General features: G+C 41.5%; 1 protein-coding gene across 3 annotated transcripts; it reads right to left on the reverse strand.

The window, feature by feature from the left end:
* Positions 1–2,916: 2,916 nt before the first annotated feature.
* LOC115150369 (peptidyl-prolyl cis-trans isomerase-like 1) lies at positions 2,917–16,848 on the reverse strand. 3 transcript variants are annotated; one of them, XM_029693581.1, is made up of 4 exons: positions 16,654–16,848; positions 6,023–6,177; positions 5,572–5,640; positions 2,917–5,463 (listed from the first exon to the last, which is right to left on the reverse strand). In XM_029693581.1, exons 2-4 carry the CDS (start codon positions 6,174–6,176, stop codon positions 5,243–5,245), a joined length of 444 nt encoding a protein of 147 aa, XP_029549441.1. In that variant the 5' UTR covers position 6,177; positions 16,654–16,848; the 3' UTR covers positions 2,917–5,242. The 3 variants fall into 3 exon arrangements, with proteins under 3 accessions (XP_029549441.1, XP_029549439.1, XP_029549440.1); XM_029693579.1 differs by lacking the exon at positions 16,654–16,848 and adding an exon at positions 6,369–6,658; XM_029693580.1 differs by lacking the exon at positions 16,654–16,848 and adding an exon at positions 6,511–6,648.
* Positions 16,849–20,147: the final 3,299 nt, after the last annotated feature.

Consider the following 20,147-nt stretch of genomic DNA (forward strand, 5'->3'; position numbering starts at 1 on the left):
AATAACCAAGGCGAATGCCACGTCTGCTGTTGTTGCGTATCCTAGAAACAGCAGAAGTCGTCCGACTTGCCGTCAGTGCATATGTACCTCCCGACTTCGGTCTACAATCGGCTACTTTCGTCTTACCACTCAAACGCACCCATTGGATGAATATGAAATGTTAATGGGAGCGTTCGAGATGATCACTTTTGTAAAGTCGGATACCATCGTTGGTCACCGCCTTGTGAAATGTGTTGGATTCTGGGTATAAATATTGTCCGACAAGCACCTACATCTTGACTGCATGAACTTTCCAAAAACCACGTGATCAAATGTCATGATGTTTCAACTGCATCCTTCGCCTGCATTTTAAGAGGCACTATTTGTCAACCAATCATTTGTGTTTTTGTTTGACACGGAAATGGGACCAAAGACATGACTGAAACAGGAAGCAACTTTGCCATGATTCATATGTATACAGTGGATATGTACAAATTAATGTGATATTTGAGGCTCTCTCTTCCCAATTGATAGTACAATGTATACACATACAGTATATTTACAGTATGTGAGTGTTTGAGACATGTTTATTTCAATCTTAAAAATGAAATAGTTTTGGCCTCCTGAGTAGCGCAGTGCCACTAGAGATTCTGGTTCAAGTTCAGGCTCTGTCGCAGCCGGCCGCGACCGGGAGACCCATGGGGTTGCGCACAATTGGCCCAGCGCCATTCGGGTTAGGGGAGGGTTTGGACAGCAGGGATGTTATTGTCCCGTTGCGCTCTATTACTCCTGTGGCGGGCCGGGCTGACAAGGTCGCTAAGTGTACGGTGTTTCCTCCGACACATTGGTGTGGCTGGCTTCCAGGTTAAGCGGGCATTGTGTCAAGAAGCAATGCGGCTTGGCTGGGTTGTGTTTCAGAGGACGCACGGCTCTCGACCTTCGCCTCTCCTGAGTCCATACTGGAGTTACAGCGATGAGACAAGACTAACTACCAATTTGATACCACAAAATTGGTGAGAAGGGGTAAAAGTAAACACAAAAAAGAAGGTTAATAAACAATGGCAATACTGCTATGTTGCACTGAGCCTTTCTGTTGGAAAACCACATCGGTGTCCAACTTTTGGCTGTAGAGATGCGCCTCCCCCGACTTCACTCCTCGACATTCATCTGCAGTCGGTTGCTTCAGCCTTACCATTAAAACAAGCCCAATATCTTCGGCTGTGAGTGATAAATTAAAAAAAAACGGCCTTAGCAACAATTATTTGAATAATTCAATGGATGTTTAGTTCAAAGGTGATGACAAATTTATTTAGGAATTTTCAAATCTGGAAATTGTCTTTATGTGCCGGGCATCAGTTAAACTGCAGTACCAAAGCAAAACTGTAGGAGCAGTCGAAACCATGCTTTTAGCCCAGAACCCTGGCACTTTGCAACAAACACTTGACCAATCACCGACAAAGGGGCATAGACCTTGGCTACCGAACTTCGTCTTGCCTCAAGAATAAAAATAATTTTTTTCACAAAAACAGCTGAACAAACCCTTGCTGAAGACCAAAAAGAGTTATATATGCAAAATCTTTCAGATGGGAAGCATTACCTTAACCATTTTACTTCAATGGGGTAGGGACACCCTAGGGATCCCCAATAACAAGTTTCTATATGACACTGACGAAACCAGGAAGTAAATGTTTTGCACCAGGAGGGTTCTCTGCGTGTCCGTGCTACCTGGTATCCTTGGGACTTTGCTACCCCATTAAAGTTGAAATTGTAAATGGTTAAGGTAATGCTTCCCAACCAAAGGAGTTGAAGTTGAAATGTAAAATGGTTAAGGTAAGGGGTTAAGGTTAGGGTAGGGACATCCCAAGGATTCTGGATAGCACGACAAGTCAGCAAGTAAAAGTTGGGGGATGTGCATCTGCAACAGCCGAAAGTCAGCCACTGTAGTGGTTTTCCAACAGCAAGATCAACATGGCAGTGTCAACATAGTTGCTATTGTTAATAAAAGTTTGTCTGTATAAAATGTCAAAATAAACCTTTTTGTACCCCCATATCAAACACTGGAAACGTAACATGTGTACAATTCATTGGCTAGCTTGAGGCTTCAAATATGACTTTTAAATTTGTATCCCCTGTAGCTTTAGAGTCGCAGAAAAGTCAGTTCCTGTTTCAGTCACATATTCAACCACATTTGCCTGGGTCAAACAAAAACACCCTAATGATAGGTTGACAAATAGTGCCTCCCACAACTAAGGTGATGGCTGCATGGTGCAGTTGGTGAGAAGCAAGCAACTACAGCGATTTGAAAGCAAAATGGCCCAGTATATCACTGGGGCCAAGCTTCCTGCCATCCAGGACCTCTTTACCAGGCGGTGTCAGAGGAAGGCCCTACAAATTGTCAAAGACTCCAGCCACCCTAGTCATAGACTGTTCTCTCTGCTACTGCATGGCAAGCGGTACCGGAGCGCCAAGTCTAGGTCCAAGAGGCTTTTAAATAGCTTCTTCCCCCTAAGCCATAAGACTCCTGAACACCTAATCAAATGGCAACCCAGACTATTTGCATTGCCCTCCTCCTTACACCGCTGCTACTCTCTGTTGTGATCATCTATGCATAGTCACTTTAATAACTCTACCTACATGTACATATTACCTCAACTAACCGGTGCCCCCGCACATTGACTCTGTACCGGTACCCCCTGTATATGGTCTCGCTATTATTATTTTACTGCTGCCCTTTAATTACATGTTACTTTATTTCTTATTCTTATCCGTATTTTAATTTATTTTTTAAACTGCATTGTTGGTTAGGGGCTCGTAAGTAAGCAATTCACTGTAAGGTTGTTGTATTTGGCACATGTGACTAATACAATTTGAACATCAAAAACTGCTTGACCTTTGATCACATGATTTTTGTAAAGTTCATGCAGTCGACAAGTACTCGGAAGTGTGTAAATTTTTATAGCCATAATGCTAATGCAACACTTGAAAGACAGTGACCAACGATGGTTAACAACTTGACAAAAGTTATCAGTTCAAACACACCCACAAAGTTCAAGTTTGCCTGGACAGAATCAGCTACATTGTGTCACTTGAGTGCAACATTTTAACGGCGCTTGCATGCCTGCATCTGTACACAGAGCCAGTCTCTGTACCTCCATTTTTTGTGTTGTTTATTTTATTTATTTTCTCTCTCAAGTAAAGCTGAGCAAATAATACAACTAAATAGATTTTTTTTTAAAGGGACTAAAGAACATAACGTAACTAAAGAATAGAGGCTGATGTACTCACCTAAGGACTGTTAAAGCTCAGTACAGCAAAGATGTCTGTAGAGGAAGAGGCTCAAACTCAAAGCTTTCTGAGGAGACAAAACTCCTAATCCACATCCTGGATATAAAGCAGCGACTGCAGACAGTAGAGAAGAGCCTAGACGAATGTGATGAGCAGCAGAGCAAACATCTGGGTGAGGTCAATTATGGCGGTCAGGATATCAGGACCGGGGGGGGGGGGGGGGGGCGCCCCATTCCCACCTTACTACAAACGTGGAATGCAATTGGCGCTGATGCACAGCCGTCGCCCCTCCACCCAAACCAGTGCAACATGCCACTGCTACAGCCAGGCCTGTGGTCCTGCGTACCCAGGAGACTTCTTCAGTCAGCCCCAAGCCTTGGAGAGAAACCTGAAAACCAACCGCCCAGGAATACCACCAGGCTTTGACAAGGTCAACGACATGCACAATATGCTGTATTGCCCACAGTGGTAGCAGTGACCGTCAACATGGCTTCAGCTCCTCGACGCCACACTATATCACACTGGTCCAATGTGATGGTAGTACCATCACACTCATCCATAGCACAATACAATGGCTTAGGACCCATATGCCCAACCGGTGAACTCTCTGGACCCAGGCTATACAGGACACCAGGGTTACCAGGCTGATGTCTAGTCTGGCTGGCCCACATCCATGTACAAACATAAAATCAGCCACAAAGCCACGCATCAGCTACATTGCCCACCATTCATCATCGCTGGGAATGGCTACTCTGCCAACTACAATGGCTTAATACTCCAACCCCCGTTCCTTCACAAATCATGTGAACAATGGGCAGACCGATGGCCTCTCAGCTACTCTCCACTCTAATGGATCAAGCACAGCCCCTTACAGTCCTGCTGCCAGAAGCTCACCATTGAGACAGCCCTCAGGCAAAGCTTGCCACACACGATGGTAAAGAGGACTTGAACTCCTTTATCCTTCCATTCGAGAGGCTGGCCAACAAGTGTGGTCGACTGAGGCAAAGTAGACAGGCTGCATTTCTGTCTCAGGGGCGCTGCCATCAAGTTTGCGTGTGCACTACCAGAACACATCTGGGAGTCTTACCATGTCCTAACTGGTCAAATGGCTGCCAGGTTTCAAAATAAAGCAACCAACCACAGCTAGAAGAAGGCTTGGAAGCCTACGTCAAGCAAAGAGACCTCAACAGTACAAGAGGAACTGCTCACGCATCACCAAGGAACAATTTAACAAGCCAACCTGTAAACGAAGAATAAAAAGTTCTAATGGAAAAGTTCTAATGGAAGACAACAGTTAAGAGAGTTCTGTGCCATGAAAAAAAAGTAGTTTTCAGTAGGTATCTCTACTTACCTTCTCTAAGGGGACCCCACTAGCAGCCTAGCTAACTGGCTACAGCATTCCAACTGGAGCAATAGTAGAGATAAATAACATCTACACAAAGCACAATATCGTAAAATGTATGAACAATTTCATTTGCTTTTTGGTCTTAATTTAAGGTTAGGCATAAGGTTAGCAGTATGGTTAAGGTTAGGTTTAAAATCACGTTCTAAGGTGAGAAATTGTAGAAATTGGCACCTGCTAATGGTAGGTGCTAGGTGAACTTGGATAACCCTCAAACTATTGGGAGATTACTAAACATTATAACCAAAACAATGTGTCCACAACAGAGTAGGCTTTTTTTTTTTTATATCATGTGACTGTCTTATGAAAAAGACCAACACTACTGTATGTTCTGTTGTTTGTCTCCCTCCAGTGGTAGTCTGTTCAAGTTACAGGATGAAATTTATCTGCAATCATTAGATAAATACCAGGCATATTCTCAAGTGTGTCATTCCTAATATGTCACTCAATCATTTTAGTGATAATGACTACAATGGTTAGGCTACATTATTGATTTGAGAATAACAAAATTAATCAAAGGCATAAATCATGACAAAATGACTGTACAAATAAGAAAGTAGTTGCTGGTTGTGAGTCTCAGTTGGGTACAGTCGTCCTGAGGATTTTTATGTCATCGGCAGGTCGGTCTTGTGAGTTCGTCTCAACCATGCCGACACGGTTCACAACTGATATACCTTGGCACACCCTCCCAAAGATACTGTGCTTCCCATCCAACCACTGAGTAGGCCCTAGGGTAAGGAAGAACTGGCTTCCGTTGGTGTCTGGTCCTGCATTGGCCATTGCTAAGATTCCTGCACCTAGGGAGGGAGATGGCGCCATAAGAAAGCAGTAGAGAGCAACATAAAAATACAACGTTTTGGTACTATGACATGTTGTTTTCTCCTGTTTATAAATTGTATAGTTACCTGTGAATTTCAAGTCAGGGTTTAGTTCATCTTCAAACTGTTTGCCAAATATGGAGGCACCACCACGACCTATAAGCAACACGCATTACAGGGAGTAAGAATCTGATGAACAGATTTACAGTCCTCATAGAGAGTTTAGTGAAATGTCTTATTTTTATGTCTCTCTGAAACATTCTGAATGCAAAAATGGGCAGAGTTCAGGAGGTCAAAAGCCAGTGCCATGTTCAGCTGCCAAACGTTTTCGAACAATGCAGATAGAAATTCCATGAAGAGAGCCAATGTGATTCCTTATTCTACATGTCAGGGAGTCATGTTTGTTCAACATAACATTTCTATCTGAACATTTCAAAGCGTTGTGTCCTGCTGAACACTCCCCTGGTAGTGAAACAATATGAAACAAAACATTCTAAAGAATTTCCCAACCATCTGTATGTGTGTTTATCTGTCTCACCTGTTCCTGTGGGGTCTCCTCCCTGCACCATGAAATCCTTGATAATACGATGAAACTTGGTGTTGTTGTAGTAACCTCTCCTGGCCAACTCAGCAAAGTTTTTGCAAGTTTTGGGAGCATGTCTCCAGTACAGTTCCACTACAATTGTACCCATTCTGGAACATGAGAGGACACGAAATTAAGCTAAGAGCATTCCTTTTCCATGGGATATTAAATTAACCACTGGACAGCAATACATGGTATTGGGAAAACATAATTGAATAGCAAGCATTTGAATAACTCCTAGCTAGCTGCTCATTCATTCAAAACAATAGCTAACGTTAGCTAGCTAGCTACCGGTGCTTACGTTGTCTCCAGGCTCACTGTGGGTGGCTGCCAGGTATCTGGTGGTATTCCCGACATGATGACTTAACAAATGTATAAATAAATGTACTGAATCTGCAAAGTAGCCAAATATTTTTGCGCTGTATCAATGAAAACTGTCTTACGGCTACTGTGGTAGAAACCAGAAGTAACCTCCGCATGTGCAGGAAATTAGTTTTCTACTTCTTCGTTTCCTTCTTCTTTTTCTTTGTTTTCTTTTTCTTTGTTTTCTTCTTCTTCGTTTCCTTCTTCTTCTTCGTCGTTTTCGTTTCTTCTTCTTCTTCGTTTCCTTCTTCTTCTTCGTCATTTTCGTTTCTTCTTCTTCTTCGTTTTCGTTTCTTCTTCTTCTTCTTCTTCTTCTTCTTCTGTGGGTTTTATGTCAGACTACTCTCAAAAAGGTATATTGTCGCCACCAACTGGACAGTTTGAAACCAAAATAAAATATGTAAATAAATTAATTAATACGAAATATTGAAACTAACTTAGTCCACCCTAATAAAAATAGTACATTGCCAAAACAAACAAAACTCCCACTTCTTCCTTCTTTTTATTTTTTTATTTTTTTTATTTGACCTTTATTTATCCAGGTAGGCCAGTTGAGGAACAAGTTCTCATTTACAACTGAGACCTGGCCAAGATTAAGCAAAGCAGTTCTCCATATCTCCCTTCTCAGGCCCTAGGACCTAAGAGGGTGGTACGACTTGTGTTAATATTGCATGTAATCTTTCGGCCTCAGGAACTGCTCCGCCGCAATCGCTATGATATCACCTCCACCTTACCTGCCACCCTAGACCAACTTTAATTTGCATACCGCCCCAATAGGTCCACAGACGATGCAATCGCCATCACACTTCACACTGCACACTGCCCTATCCCATCTGGACAAGAGGAATACCTATGTAAGAATGCTGTTCATTGACTACAGCTCAGCATTTAACACCATAGTACCCTCCAAGCTCATCATTAAGCTTGAGCCCCTGGGTCTCAACCCCGCCCTGTGCAATTGGATCCTGGACTTCCTGACGGGCCGCCAAACCAGGTGGTGAAGGTAGGAAACAACATCTCCACTTTGCTGATCCTCAACACTAGGGCCCCAAAAGGGTGCGTGCTCAGCCTTCTCCTGTACTCCCTGTTCACCCATGACTGCGTGGCCATGCACGTCTCCAACTCAAACATCAAGTTAGCAGACGACACGACAGTAGTGGGCTTGATTACCAACAACGACGAGACAGCCTACAGGGAGGAGGTGAGGGCACCCGGAGTGTGGTGTCAGGAAAACAACCTCTCCCTCAACGTCAAAAAAACAAAGGAGATCGTGGACTTCAGGAAACAGCAGAGAGAGCACCCCCCTATCCACATCGGCGGGCAGCAGTGGAGAAGGTGGAAAGTTTTAAGTTCCTGGGTGTACACATCACGGACAAACTGAAATGGTCTGCACACACAGACAGTGTGGTCAAGAAGGCGCAACAGCGCCTCTTCAACCTCAGGAGGCTGAAGAAATGTGGCTTTTCACCTAAAACCCTGACAAACCTTTACAGATGCACAATTGAGAGCATCCTGTTGGGCTGTATCACAGCCTGGTACGGCAAATGCACCGCCCACAACTGCAGCACTCTCCAGAGGGTGCAAACTACCTGCCGGGTGACCGGGTGCAAACTACCTGCCCTCCAGGGCACCTACAGCACCCGATGTCACAGGAAGGCCAAAAAGATCAAGGACAACAACCACCTGAGAAACTTCCTGTTCACCCCGTTACCATCCAAAACGCGAGGTCAGAACAGGTGCATCAAAGCTGAGACCGAGAGAGTGAAAAACAGCTTCTATCTCAAGGCCATCAGACTGTTTAACAGCCATCACTAGCACAGAGAGGCTGCTGCCTATATACAGACTTGAAATCACTGGCCACTTTAAGAAATGTATCACTCGTCACTTTAATAATGCCACTTTAATAATGTTTACATATCTTGCATTACTCATCTCATATGTATATACTGTATTTTATACCATCTACTGCATCTTGCCTATGCCGCTCGGTCATCGCTCATCCATATATTTATATGTATATATTATTATTCCATCACTTTATTTAGATTTGTGTGTATTAGGTGGTTGTTGTGGAATTGTTATATTACTGTTAGATATTACTGCACTGTCGGAACTAGAAGCACAAGCATTTAGCTACACTCGCAATAACATCTGCTAACCATGTGTATGTGACCAATAAAATGTGATTTGATATTATTTGATTTCTATCTTCCTGGACCTTTTTGGGGGGGCCTGAGTTCAGAATGGAACTTTACCGCCACCTACTGCACAAAAAGTAGAGTTCAACTAGATACAAAAACTGATTTCCTGTTTTTTATATACACTCAGTGGCCAATTTATTTGGTACTCCACCCCATTCACAAACATATTTAGCTCATACAGACAGTGAGTCACGTGGTCGTGGCTTGCTATATAAAGCAGGCATACAGGCATCAATGCATTCAGTTACTGTTCGATTGAACATTAGAATGGGCAAAATGGCATGCCAGGCAGGGCCGGCCTCCTGGGCTTTTCACTCACGACAGTGTCTAGGGTTTACCGAGAATGATGCGACAAACAAAAAAGGTCCAGTCAGCGCCAGTCCTTTCAGCGAAACAGCTCGTTGATGAGAGAGGTCAAGAAAAAAATTGCAAGAATCGTGCAAGGCTACAAACAGGCAAATAATGGCGCAGTACAACAGTGATCTACAGAGCAGCATCTCAGAACGCACAACTCATCGGTCCTTGTCATGGATGGGCTATTGTACTCCTATCAGCTAAAAACAAGAACAAGCGATTCCAATGGGCATGCGATCACCAACACTGGACAATTGAGGAGTGGAATAACATTGCATGGTCTGACAAATCCTGGTTCCTGTTGCGTCATGCTGGTGGCAGTGGCAGGATTTGGCGTAAGCAGCATGAGTCCATGGCCCCATCCTGCCTGGAGTCAAAGGTACAGGCTGGTGGCGGTGATGTAATGGTGTGGGGAATGTTTTCCTGGCACATGTTAGGTCCCTTGATACCAATTGAGAAACGTTTGAACGCCAAAGCGTGTCTGAACATTGTTGCTGACCAGGGGGGTCCGACCCGGTACTAGATGAGTGTACCTAATAAACTGTCCACGAAGTGTATATTTCCACACTATGAGGTTGGAATTGTGGAATTGTGAAAATTATGATAATGCCCTTTTAGTGTAAGAGCTGTTAGAAAAGACCACCTGAAATTTTAGCCTGTTTTGGTGGGGAGGGAGTTTTGGCCTCCTGGTGACATCACCAGGGTTTAAATTAGTCAATAGACCAATAAGAAAGAGAGTTCCAAATCTCTGTGCCCATAACAGCTAGTTCTCAGTTTTCCCCTCACTACTCCCAGACAGTCCAAGCAAAATCCTTGCTTGAGAAATTGCTCTTCGCTAAGAAGCAATTTTTGTTTCTTTTTGACAATTTTAATTGAAAAAAAAATCACATCAAGGTACTTAATTGTTAGCCAGAAATTATTTGATATTGCGATTTAAAAAAAAAACTGCTGCAATTGACCTTTAAAGTGAGTAGTGATTGAATTTATCTCTATGATGATTTCACTGTAAGAAATATGTTTGCAGGTTAATATAGTAATTTAGAATTTTAGTAGTTGTGCAAAACTACACTGTATGCAGTTTATAATGATTCATATGATAATGAAAAACACACAAAAAAACTGAGTTTAAGACCTTTAACATAATTAACAAAACACTGTAAGACATAACTATTCAAGGCATCCCTAGTCAAAACATCCTACAGGATTAGTGATTTTTCCAATAAAACCCTATAAGATTTTCACAACACTAGGATGTTGTGTCAGCTCTATCAGAATCCTACTGGAATCCTATTGGATCCTATAGGTTTTTGATACGTCTTAAATCATAACTTTTCTTAATTGAACCCATTAAATTAAAGTTTGTTGTCATTTGTTCCAGTACAATACAACATGAATTACAATATTTTATTTAATTGGAAACAACAGGTTTTATTCACCACCACAATATGGGAGTGATTCAAGGCTACACGCTCATTTGGAGTTTGACCACCAGTACAGTACACATTTTTCAACAAAACACTCACTTGAGTTATTTGATTTGATTCTTATTCATGCAACTTCTTGTCTTTTGAATTAGAAGCCATTACAATATTATGTACAATACTAAATACAATTTTACAATAGCGCAAGATTTTGGGGGGTTTTCCCCTTAGAATGTGCAGCATATTTACATTTCATATATGCAAAAAAAGTAGAATGAAAATACATTTTTAGGTACAGTAACACAAAGATATGAACATTCTTTAATTTAATATACAGTATAATAGTCAGCAATGCATTCAAATAGAGAATGTTCCCTTTACCCTCTTTCTGTTGGGATAGGGAGAGGAAAAGAAAAACCTAAAGATAATGACACCCCCCCAACTCCTTCCATTCCAGGATTGTACCTACCCCTCTCACTCCCTCCCTCCCTCCCTACCTCCCTACCAGGGATGTACCCCCTCCCCTGCCTCCTTTCCCCCAGAGCTGTCACCTCTACCCTCCCTCCATCCTTAGAAGGTGCTCCCTCCCCATTTTCCCTATCTCGACATTGCCGGCGGTTCTCCACTATAGGGTCGGCATCTCAAGTGGAAAAGGAGGCAGTTCAATATTGTTTGCTTATGATGTTATAGTTGACGTGTCCACTGCCCACGGGTGCTCCATGTGTTAAGCAGCCAAGTTAACTATAGCGTATAGTGTTTAATCCGATAGGATTCCAATACAAGGATCTAATTAGAGGCCAATATGAAAATCCTATCAGATTTTGGAACCAGTCCTATTGGACTAATATAGGATTCTATTGAATAGGATTTTATATACACAAGAATCTAATAGAACATTTTTATCAGTGTGCTGGAGTCTGGTGTAGCGGTCTAAGCCCCCAAATCCGGACCACATATGCCCCCTCCTAGACGGGGATTTGAGCCCTGGCTTGGCCGAATGTCTGTGCCCTTAACCACTTTACCCCTCTCTATATCTGTCTCCATATCTGTACTTACATCTGTCCTGTACAATTTTTTTTTTTAAATAACAAGTTACCCTAGTCAATAATAGAAGCCAAAAGAAAATCCTATCAGATTTTGGAACCAGTCCTATTGGACTCCTATAGGATTCTGTCCTAGGTACTAGGCAATATACCATGGGATAAAGTCCTATAGGATAGCTTCCAAAATCTGATTGAAATTTCTTTGGAATTGCAATTGGATATTTTGGGGGGGGGGGAATCCTATAGCATTTTTTTGACTAGGGATATTGCATACAATGACATAATTCAACACAATTTTTATTTGACCTGCAATTAAACCTTACAAGCCAGTTATGGAAAACATCATTGAGGGAAAAAGACATCAAATGACCTGATACCAGTTTATTTGTACAGATTGTCCAAGAAACTGACAGAAGAAGAGCGATGAGACACCTTGTAATGGACGGCATTACCAGACAGTATTAGACAGAGTAGCTAGATCTAAACTTGTCTGGTAAGACAACAATTATAAGGTCTAGGTAGGCGCATCAGAGGAAAGTAGCCAGGGTCTTTGTAGCTACAGCAGCTTGTTGACAGACAAGCTGTGAAGAAAGAAGACAGAAATAAGTTGGAGAATTGGAATAGTTTATAGCAACACATCAGTGGTAAAAAGTTTAAAAAAAATTTATTGGAGGTAATAGTAATTTCTACAATTATAGTAAGACATTTATAACTGGAGCAGATTGTTTGTCATAAGGCAATATTACACAATCTTTAAATTATTTGAACTTTTAAGGGACATGCAAATAAATGACGACATTACAATCCTATTGTGCCCGCATTCCCCAATTTTTACAGCCACCCTTTTGTTACATAACACACAGTTTGAGAACTCTGTTTCCTTGTATACCTTCACTTTACCTTGACAATCATAATGGTGTTGAATAGGGCAATAGGTTGAGAGTTATAACTGGTTGAGAGTAATGAAAAAAACTACTTCAACAATAATGAATCAACCTCTCATTTTAGTTTAAATGCAATAATCAGTTTCAGCTAATGCCACTGGCTTTCACTGGAGAAGAGGAGAGAGAGAAATAAATAGAAAGTGAGAGCAGGAGAGCCATAGAGGTTGTTGTGTTTATTTTTCTCACACAGATCTCAGGTGTCAGCTGCACAATATGGCACGCAGGTACAGTAGGGCCGCTGGACCAATCACGAGCCAACAAAGGCCCAGATTCAGCTTCGATTGGGGGAGGGGAAGAGGAAGTGGCTCTTACTGCAACAGTCATTTCACTGCTATTCTTTAACTACTGGGTGGGGTGGAAAATCTACACAAAGGGCAGGAAGCAGGGAGGAACTACTTTTCACAAATGGGGGGGGTTAGGTGGTAGGTGCTCACCACAGACGACGTTTAGGACTATTACCTCATCCTCTTTTCCTATGGGACTATCTCTGTCAGCCTTTAAAGTCTGGTGTCACCTGTTCTGGATGCCTCCTTCAGCCAGTTGTTCCATCATCGTCTTATTCACATATGTAGTCCTTTAAAAAAAACGACCCTACTACAGTCTCCATCTTTTCATGTTCTGAACTTTGAACTGGAGTTCACGTGACTTAGAGTCTACACCTGAACAATGGCAATGCCAACAGACAGAGGGTCTCTCTAAAACAGAGTTGACTGAAAACAATTTCCAAACAGTAAAAAACTAATTAACTGTGAACACATCCTGCTTCAGGTATGCTACAGTGCCGTTGCACCTATATTGGTTGTTGAGATGGTGTGGTTGTTTGAGGGGCTTTCAGGGGACATCATTACCAGACAGTGTTAGAACACCTGTGTACAGCCCAGCACTGTTAGGTAAGACGTGCTTTGGAAGCCAAAGAAAGGGAAGGTCACCAAAAGCACATAACTAACTATATCCAACCTCAGAGCATATCTACGTCTACACAACCCTTAGAATACTACTCAAACCTATCAGCAACTCATAAGATATTACTACCCAGGATCAAGGGCTAAGAAAATACAGTGCTACGTGGGATTGTGTTTCTGTGTTATGTGTTTTTGTCTATGATGCCTGCAGAGGGTCATCATCATCATTACCAGGCAGTATTAGAGGGAGTTATAACATCCAAAACTACCTCGTAAGATGGAGATGGCCATCCAAATATCAATATTTCATTTACAACAGCAGCACAGATGCGGACAGTGTAAATAGAGGAGGCTACCATACAGGTGGATCCAGAAAAGCACTGACTGACTACCTGCTGTGTTTACCAAACCCTGTCGGATTTCTTTGATGTTTTTATTCTATAATTTTGCAACCACATGAGTAGGCTAAGTCATTGTTAATAATTATCCAAACATCACAACTGTGCTTTTTTATGATCCAAGAACATAAACTATAATTTAAGAGGCTGTGGTTTTACAAAGATTCCTTGAAGTTATGCACCTGCGCTGTTAGCTAAAACAAGGTATGGTAGGCCACTGGGCCCTCGCAAAGTCAGGCCGCAGCGGTATCAAAACGCTACTGTATTACGCAGGTAATGTAGTATTCTAGAGTACCACAATGGCAGGAATTTCAGAAGATGATTACTCCCATGTCTCGACTAATATGCCTCAAGATCACCTTATCATTGCCACATTGGCAAACTGCCACCAACATTGAATGCCCTCAATGACACTTCATGGCAAACATTATACATTACATAACATCCTACGTACAAACTGTATGCACTGTGCACAATTCACACTGTTCCTGCACCATTTCAAAATTGGTCATGTGTTATTTCACCAAATACATACTGTCTGATTACATTAGCTCTTTTATGTAAGGTATCCACATTGCTTTCAGTAGTAGAGATTTGATTTAATTCATTGTAGTCTACAAATAAAATCTTGTTTAAATTCTTTCTTCATGTTCAAAATATATAGCCTCCATTGTTGTCAGAACAAGCTTAAAGAAAGGGTTTTGCTCTGAAACAAGCAAAGCAAACATCACTTGATGCAAATGTCATGGGATTAGTGGGTTGCAAGAGCGGGAAAGGTTGTATGGCGGTGGGAGCAGGTAAAAATGTGGGACAAAAGAGGGAGAGGGAGTATGTAGGAGGGTAAAAAGGGAGGGGACTGAGAAGGAAATCAAACAGCAACACCTGTAATCTTACCATTGTGAATAGAGCAGTAAAGGAAGAATGTAAAAAGAAAAAAGTGAGGAGTTGTAGAGGGAGAAAAGAGGGGAAATATCTCAAATTTCCCCCTGGAGCCTGAGAGAGTGCCACATCCAGTCTCTCTCTGGTCATTCAAGACCCCATGAAAGGCAAAACCCACAGACATGCCCTGCTCCCTCCTAGTCTTCAGCCGGGCAGCATTTCAGTAGACAGACCAGCACTAGAGGCCCTCTAAGGGAGAAAAGGAGAGAGGGAAAGAAAAGAGAGAAATCATCTTTTACGAGGCTGAAAGAACAGTTAAATAAGGAAGCAATTGATATACAAGAAATGTATTATATTTGGCATCTATCAGATAATAATCTGATGCTCATCCCTAGTCTAGTCCCTAATCCATTTTTGTGGCTAAGGAAAATTTGACATTATATTTTCCTTTTATGAAACTTGATGTTTTCAATACTCCGGAGTAAACCTTTACAATAGGGTTTACATGACCTTTTAACAATAAAGACCTGTTTTCTTGAAAAATATAATTAAACTCTAAATTGTAGTTACTGTATATTGATACATTTCAAGTGACATAAGTATAGTAATGACTTTACATCATATCCAGTTGTATGCATAGATGCAAAAATCTACTTTGCTTTAAAGCCAAACAGGTAATTCAGCATCTGCATGGTCACCGCCTAGCCTGAGTGCTTTGCATGCGTGAACAAACAGAAATTAAACAAAGGACTCAACCGGTTGCTTAGTCATTCAGACAAAATGGCTGCATGGTCTTAACCACACAAAACCAATCCATGCACTACCTGACCTCTCACCTGTGAATGCCATTAAACTTGTATACACTTTCAACACATATATTTGAGGCTAGGCACATTGCCACATCACAAAATGTATCTTATTCTCGCAGGAGGAAATTCTAAAAGGCCCTTGCTACAATGACCTCTTGAGAAAATGACATTGTAGAGGACAGGTGTTAGTTGTGAATACAGTAGCATCAGCTACAGTTTTAATGCATTTTCCTATTGTATCTTCCACATTCCCAACTGTGATATCCTTTGTTGCTTATATTTAAGTAATTAACTGCTGGCATATGCAAGTAATGGAATAGCACAAACAAGGCAAGACTGCAATTGTTCTTTATAAACCAACAATTATCAAACCAGAGATTCAGATTGAGCAGCAAATTCTTACTTTAGTTTAGGCCAATAACTACACCACTTAATGTACCACTCTACATCTATTGAAATACTGAATTTGAATGAGGGGGAAACTCTTATTTAGTCTAATCTCTAATCATACCAGAAAAAACAAGTAAGAACAAGCCTGACCAGACCCTTTTGAAGTTATTATTAGAGAAGACAAGCATGCCAGTTACATAATGAAAAGAAGAGGCCCTTTCACTCTCCACCTTTTTCCCCCTTTAAATCTGGAGCCGAACAATTGTCTGTGTAGAATGCACAATAATTGAAGAGAGAAACTGTCTCCTTACAGCATATCAACAACATAAAGTCAATTCATCCATGAAACCACCATACTTTGCTTATCCTGCACATAGTAGAATTTAGAAACTTTTGACAACTCTTTCTGTATAGACCTATGTGCCCTAACTGGTTTGTCTAGTCAAAGGATAGATTTTGTTCCTGTTTTGTACCACCATTCTCCTCTGTTTAGAGCACAAGCTAGGGAGAGAGGCTTTCCTCAGTGATGACAGGTGTCTCTTATCGGTTGCCATCTCAGTCAAACACCCTTCAAATCTTGACTTATTTTTCCATTCGAAAAATCATATTACAGATAAATACTGAAGTAAAACAGGAAAATATCAGCATACTGCCATTAAAATAATATTCTGTGATAGGGATCTTATAAAGTATTTCAAAAAGCCCCTTGTGTAAAAACCAGGTTATAGTAATTAAGAAAACTTAGTACTGTTTAAAAACTTTGGTTTTATAATTACAAGTTACCCTATCCTTCCTTGTAACAGCCAGAGAGCCAGAAGCCATAACAAGAGATACTATTGTGTTACCGGGTCTTGTTGCTAGAGAGGCTTTTCTTCCTCTTACCTCCTCTTGCTGAAGGACGAATGATTTCTTGCATGCCTGGGTCAGATTCAAAAGGCAGAGAGTCCTCCGAGATTCAGGAGATCAGTTAATCAGTAGATGTCAAAGGAAGGCAGAAAGGCAGACACCAGAGGTAGAGGTGATGTCCATTGTTGACCAACCCTGGAGTGGTGGTGATGTTACCTGGACAAGCTCTTAATGCAAAGAGTCTGAGTTTGTAAAGGTTTTGGTTTACATGTACACCTACCAGCCCTACCCCAATGTCTCTCTGTGGTGTAACCAATCACCTTGCACCAAGCACCTAGCAGGTGCGTGCGTCTCCTTTGCTGTGATTCGTCAGGCCAGCCTACCGAGAGTCCACTGGGGTGTGTGTGTTCGTGCATGTATGACATCAGCATTACAGTCGAGAACCACGCCCTACCCCGGCAGGGCTTCTCTTCCTCGTCTCAAACACACCTTTCCCCCCTGACCTGAGCTTGTGTTAAAGAGTAAAATGAATGAACAAAGTGCATTGATATACAAAATAACATGATAATGTAACTCCTAATGGAGTGTAACACAGTAAAAGGTATAAGTAAAAGCTTGAGGTAAAAGTACGTTCTTGGTCAGTCTACTATACATGCATCTCTCTAATCTATATATATATTCTCAAAAGCAGTAACTATACATATTCTCTAAGGCTGTACTAACATACAGTACCTCACTCAACTGATCAAGGGCTGGGTGATTAGTTGATTTGTTAAACTCAGGTGTTGTCAGAAGGTGAGTGTAGCTGGTGCATGAAGTCAGGCGCAGGAGAGCAAAATGAGTGAGCAACGTACTTTACTCAAAGAATCAAGGCACAAGGTAAACAAATACACTTGACCAATAACCAACTGTAAACACAGCACCCGTGGAAAAACCAGCCATCATGAACCGAACTGAACATAGAAACAATCACGCACAACAAACATGGGGGAAACAGAGGGTTAAATACATGAACATGGAATTGGATAATGAAAAAAACAGGTGTGTAGAAAATAAAGACAAAACCAATGGAAAATGAAAGATGGATCAGCGATGGCTAGAAGACCGGTGACGTCGACCGCCGTACGCCGCACGAACAAGGAGAGGGACCGACCTCGGCAGAAGTCGTGATAGGTGTGCTGAACTAGTACTGGGCTGAAACAAAAGCCTGCACCCCAGGAAAAGGGATATATGAACACTGCTGTAAATACTGCAGGTAAAACTGACAAACGCCCATGGAGTCATAAACATGGTGGTCCTGAAATGACCGCCAGGCCAGCTTTACTTTTAAGTACAAACCTTTAACCTTGACTGGAAGTTTATTGGTCGTTCTTGAGTTATGTTGGCATTTGGGCATGGCATTTTGGGGAAAACAATTATTTACGTTTTCTAGTTTTTATTTAATTTAAATGTATTTGGGTACATCTTCCCATTTTAAGTCAACTAATAATTTAGGACATACGAAAGGTTGTGATTAGAGAATTATTTTGTGTAATATAGATTCCTTCCCCAATAACATTTTGTCACTTGAAATTATGTTCAAGGTCGTTGTATATCTTTGTAATCAAGGCTGTAACACCAATGACATAAAACTGGGGACACACATTATACTAGTATTTTTTGGTTTTATTAAATAGTTGTGTTTACTGTCTAGCATTCAAAATGATAGATAGATATCTCTAAATCCCCAAAATATGTCACTACACCTCTACCAGAGGAGGCTGCTGAGATGAGCTATAGGAGGACATGCTTATTGTAATGGAATGGTACCGAACACATCAAACACATGGAAACAACGCATTTGACTCGGTTCCATTGATTCCATTCGAGCCTTAAAATGAGCCTGTCCTCCTATAGCTCCTCTAACCAGCCTCCTCTGACATCTACACATCACCAGTGGGACAAGCCAATTTGCTAGTACCCAGTAGTTTTGGCAATACATACAAATATATGTTTTGTAGTATAAAGGACTTACATATGTTTTCTTATTAAATAACAGTTCAATGAAACAGAACATGTATTATTTGTCATGTTTTTGTCAATTTAAAGTGTTTTTACAGGGTGCCAAAGTCAAGGGACAGCATTTACCAATGCAATTCAAAATCAGTTGATCAAGATCAGTTGATCACGTTCTATGACACACAGCTAATCTCACCTCACCTAAAACCATGAATATACAATACAGAACCAGCCACTAATAACTAGTATCTAATATCAGAGTTCAAATGTTTTTGATAAACTATTCAATCAATATACTGTATATTTAAATATTTAATTAGATCTAATATTGAACTCCAGTCCCTTGTATAATAGCGGACAAAAACTGTGAGATCTTCCAATTGGTGTGAGTGGGCATGGGGTAATCCTCAGAGGACACATGCACCCCAGCAACAAGGCTGTGCTCTGACTTGCATTCTCAGGTAATTGGGCCCCAGGTGTTTGTGCACCAGGTGGGGCAGTACAGGGGGTTCAAATGACTAGAGCCCCATGGGACCAGTTGAATCTGGGAAGCAAAGCAGCAACCAAACAAGCCAATTAACTGGCTGATTCAACTTCCTACTCAGGACATCTGCCTTGCATTGATTGCACAGTGATTAAACCACAAACTAATTGTCAAACATTGTCAATCCTGTGACCTCACTCAGATATTCAGGTACCTCTCTGTATTCATACACAATAGGCTACATAAAGAACAACACCCAGAGACAGATGTCATGTTCCAGCTACAGGTGGAGTAGGGGTTGTGGGAATGATGCCGCTACTGGTACACAGACAGACAGAGGGGGAAAGGGGGAACAGACAGACCCTGTGGGGATGGCGAGCTCAGCTCAGGGAATCCTGTTACAATGGCGTTACCATGAGTACCAAGGCACACAAACACACCGCCCTGAAGGTACTGTACATTTATCCCTGATGTGATGTGGTTTCATCATTCTCATAAAGACAAATAAAGTATTTCAGTCCATTTACATTTGACCAACAACACATTTTTTCTTTGATATACAATACGATATTGCAGAAAAGTGGATGTAGTAAAAAGCCATGTTGACTGGCAAGACCATATACGACTTCCTGGTGCTGTACGGCTCATAAAAGTCACAGATTACAGTATAGAGTAAACAGAATGCTGTGCCTGCCAGCTGTAAGATATTGGGCCACAGCCAGGGAGCCTGCGTGAAAAATGTATATTCACACGTACAGTATACACTCACACAGAAACCAGAGTTAAAGATGTACTGAGCAACATACAGTAGGCCTGCATACCACCAGGGGTTACACGTAGAGATCACAGGAGGCTGGTGGGAGGAGCTATAGGAGGACAGACTCATTGTAATGGCTGGAATTGAATTAATGGAACGGTAACACATCAAACATATGTAAACCACATGTTGGACTCAGTTCCGTTAATTCCATTCCAGCCATTAAAATGAGCCCATCCTCCTATAGCACCTCCCACAGCCTCCTCTGATAGAGAGCCTAGTACTGTAATT

The sequence above is a fragment of the Salmo trutta genome, chromosome 16 (assembly GCF_901001165.1).
Source record: "Salmo trutta chromosome 16, fSalTru1.1, whole genome shotgun sequence".
In the NCBI taxonomy this organism is placed as follows: Eukaryota; Metazoa; Chordata; class Actinopteri; order Salmoniformes; family Salmonidae; genus Salmo; species Salmo trutta.

What these genes read in the sequence shown, in the direction of transcription:
- LOC115150369 (XM_029693579.1), bottom strand. Translation starts at nt 6,424, where the DNA reads ATGTCGGGAATACCACCAGATACCTGGCAGCCACCCACAGTGAGCCTG. An exon ending in ACAGTGAGCCTGGAGACAAC is followed by an intron (nt 6,178 to 6,368) that starts GTAAGCACCGGT and finishes CTCATGTTCCAG; the next exon opens with AATGGGTACAATTGTAGTGG. An exon ending in AGGAGACCCCACAGGAACAG is followed by an intron (nt 5,641 to 6,022) that starts GTGAGACAGATA and finishes TGTTGCTTATAG; the next exon opens with GTCGTGGTGGTGCCTCCATA.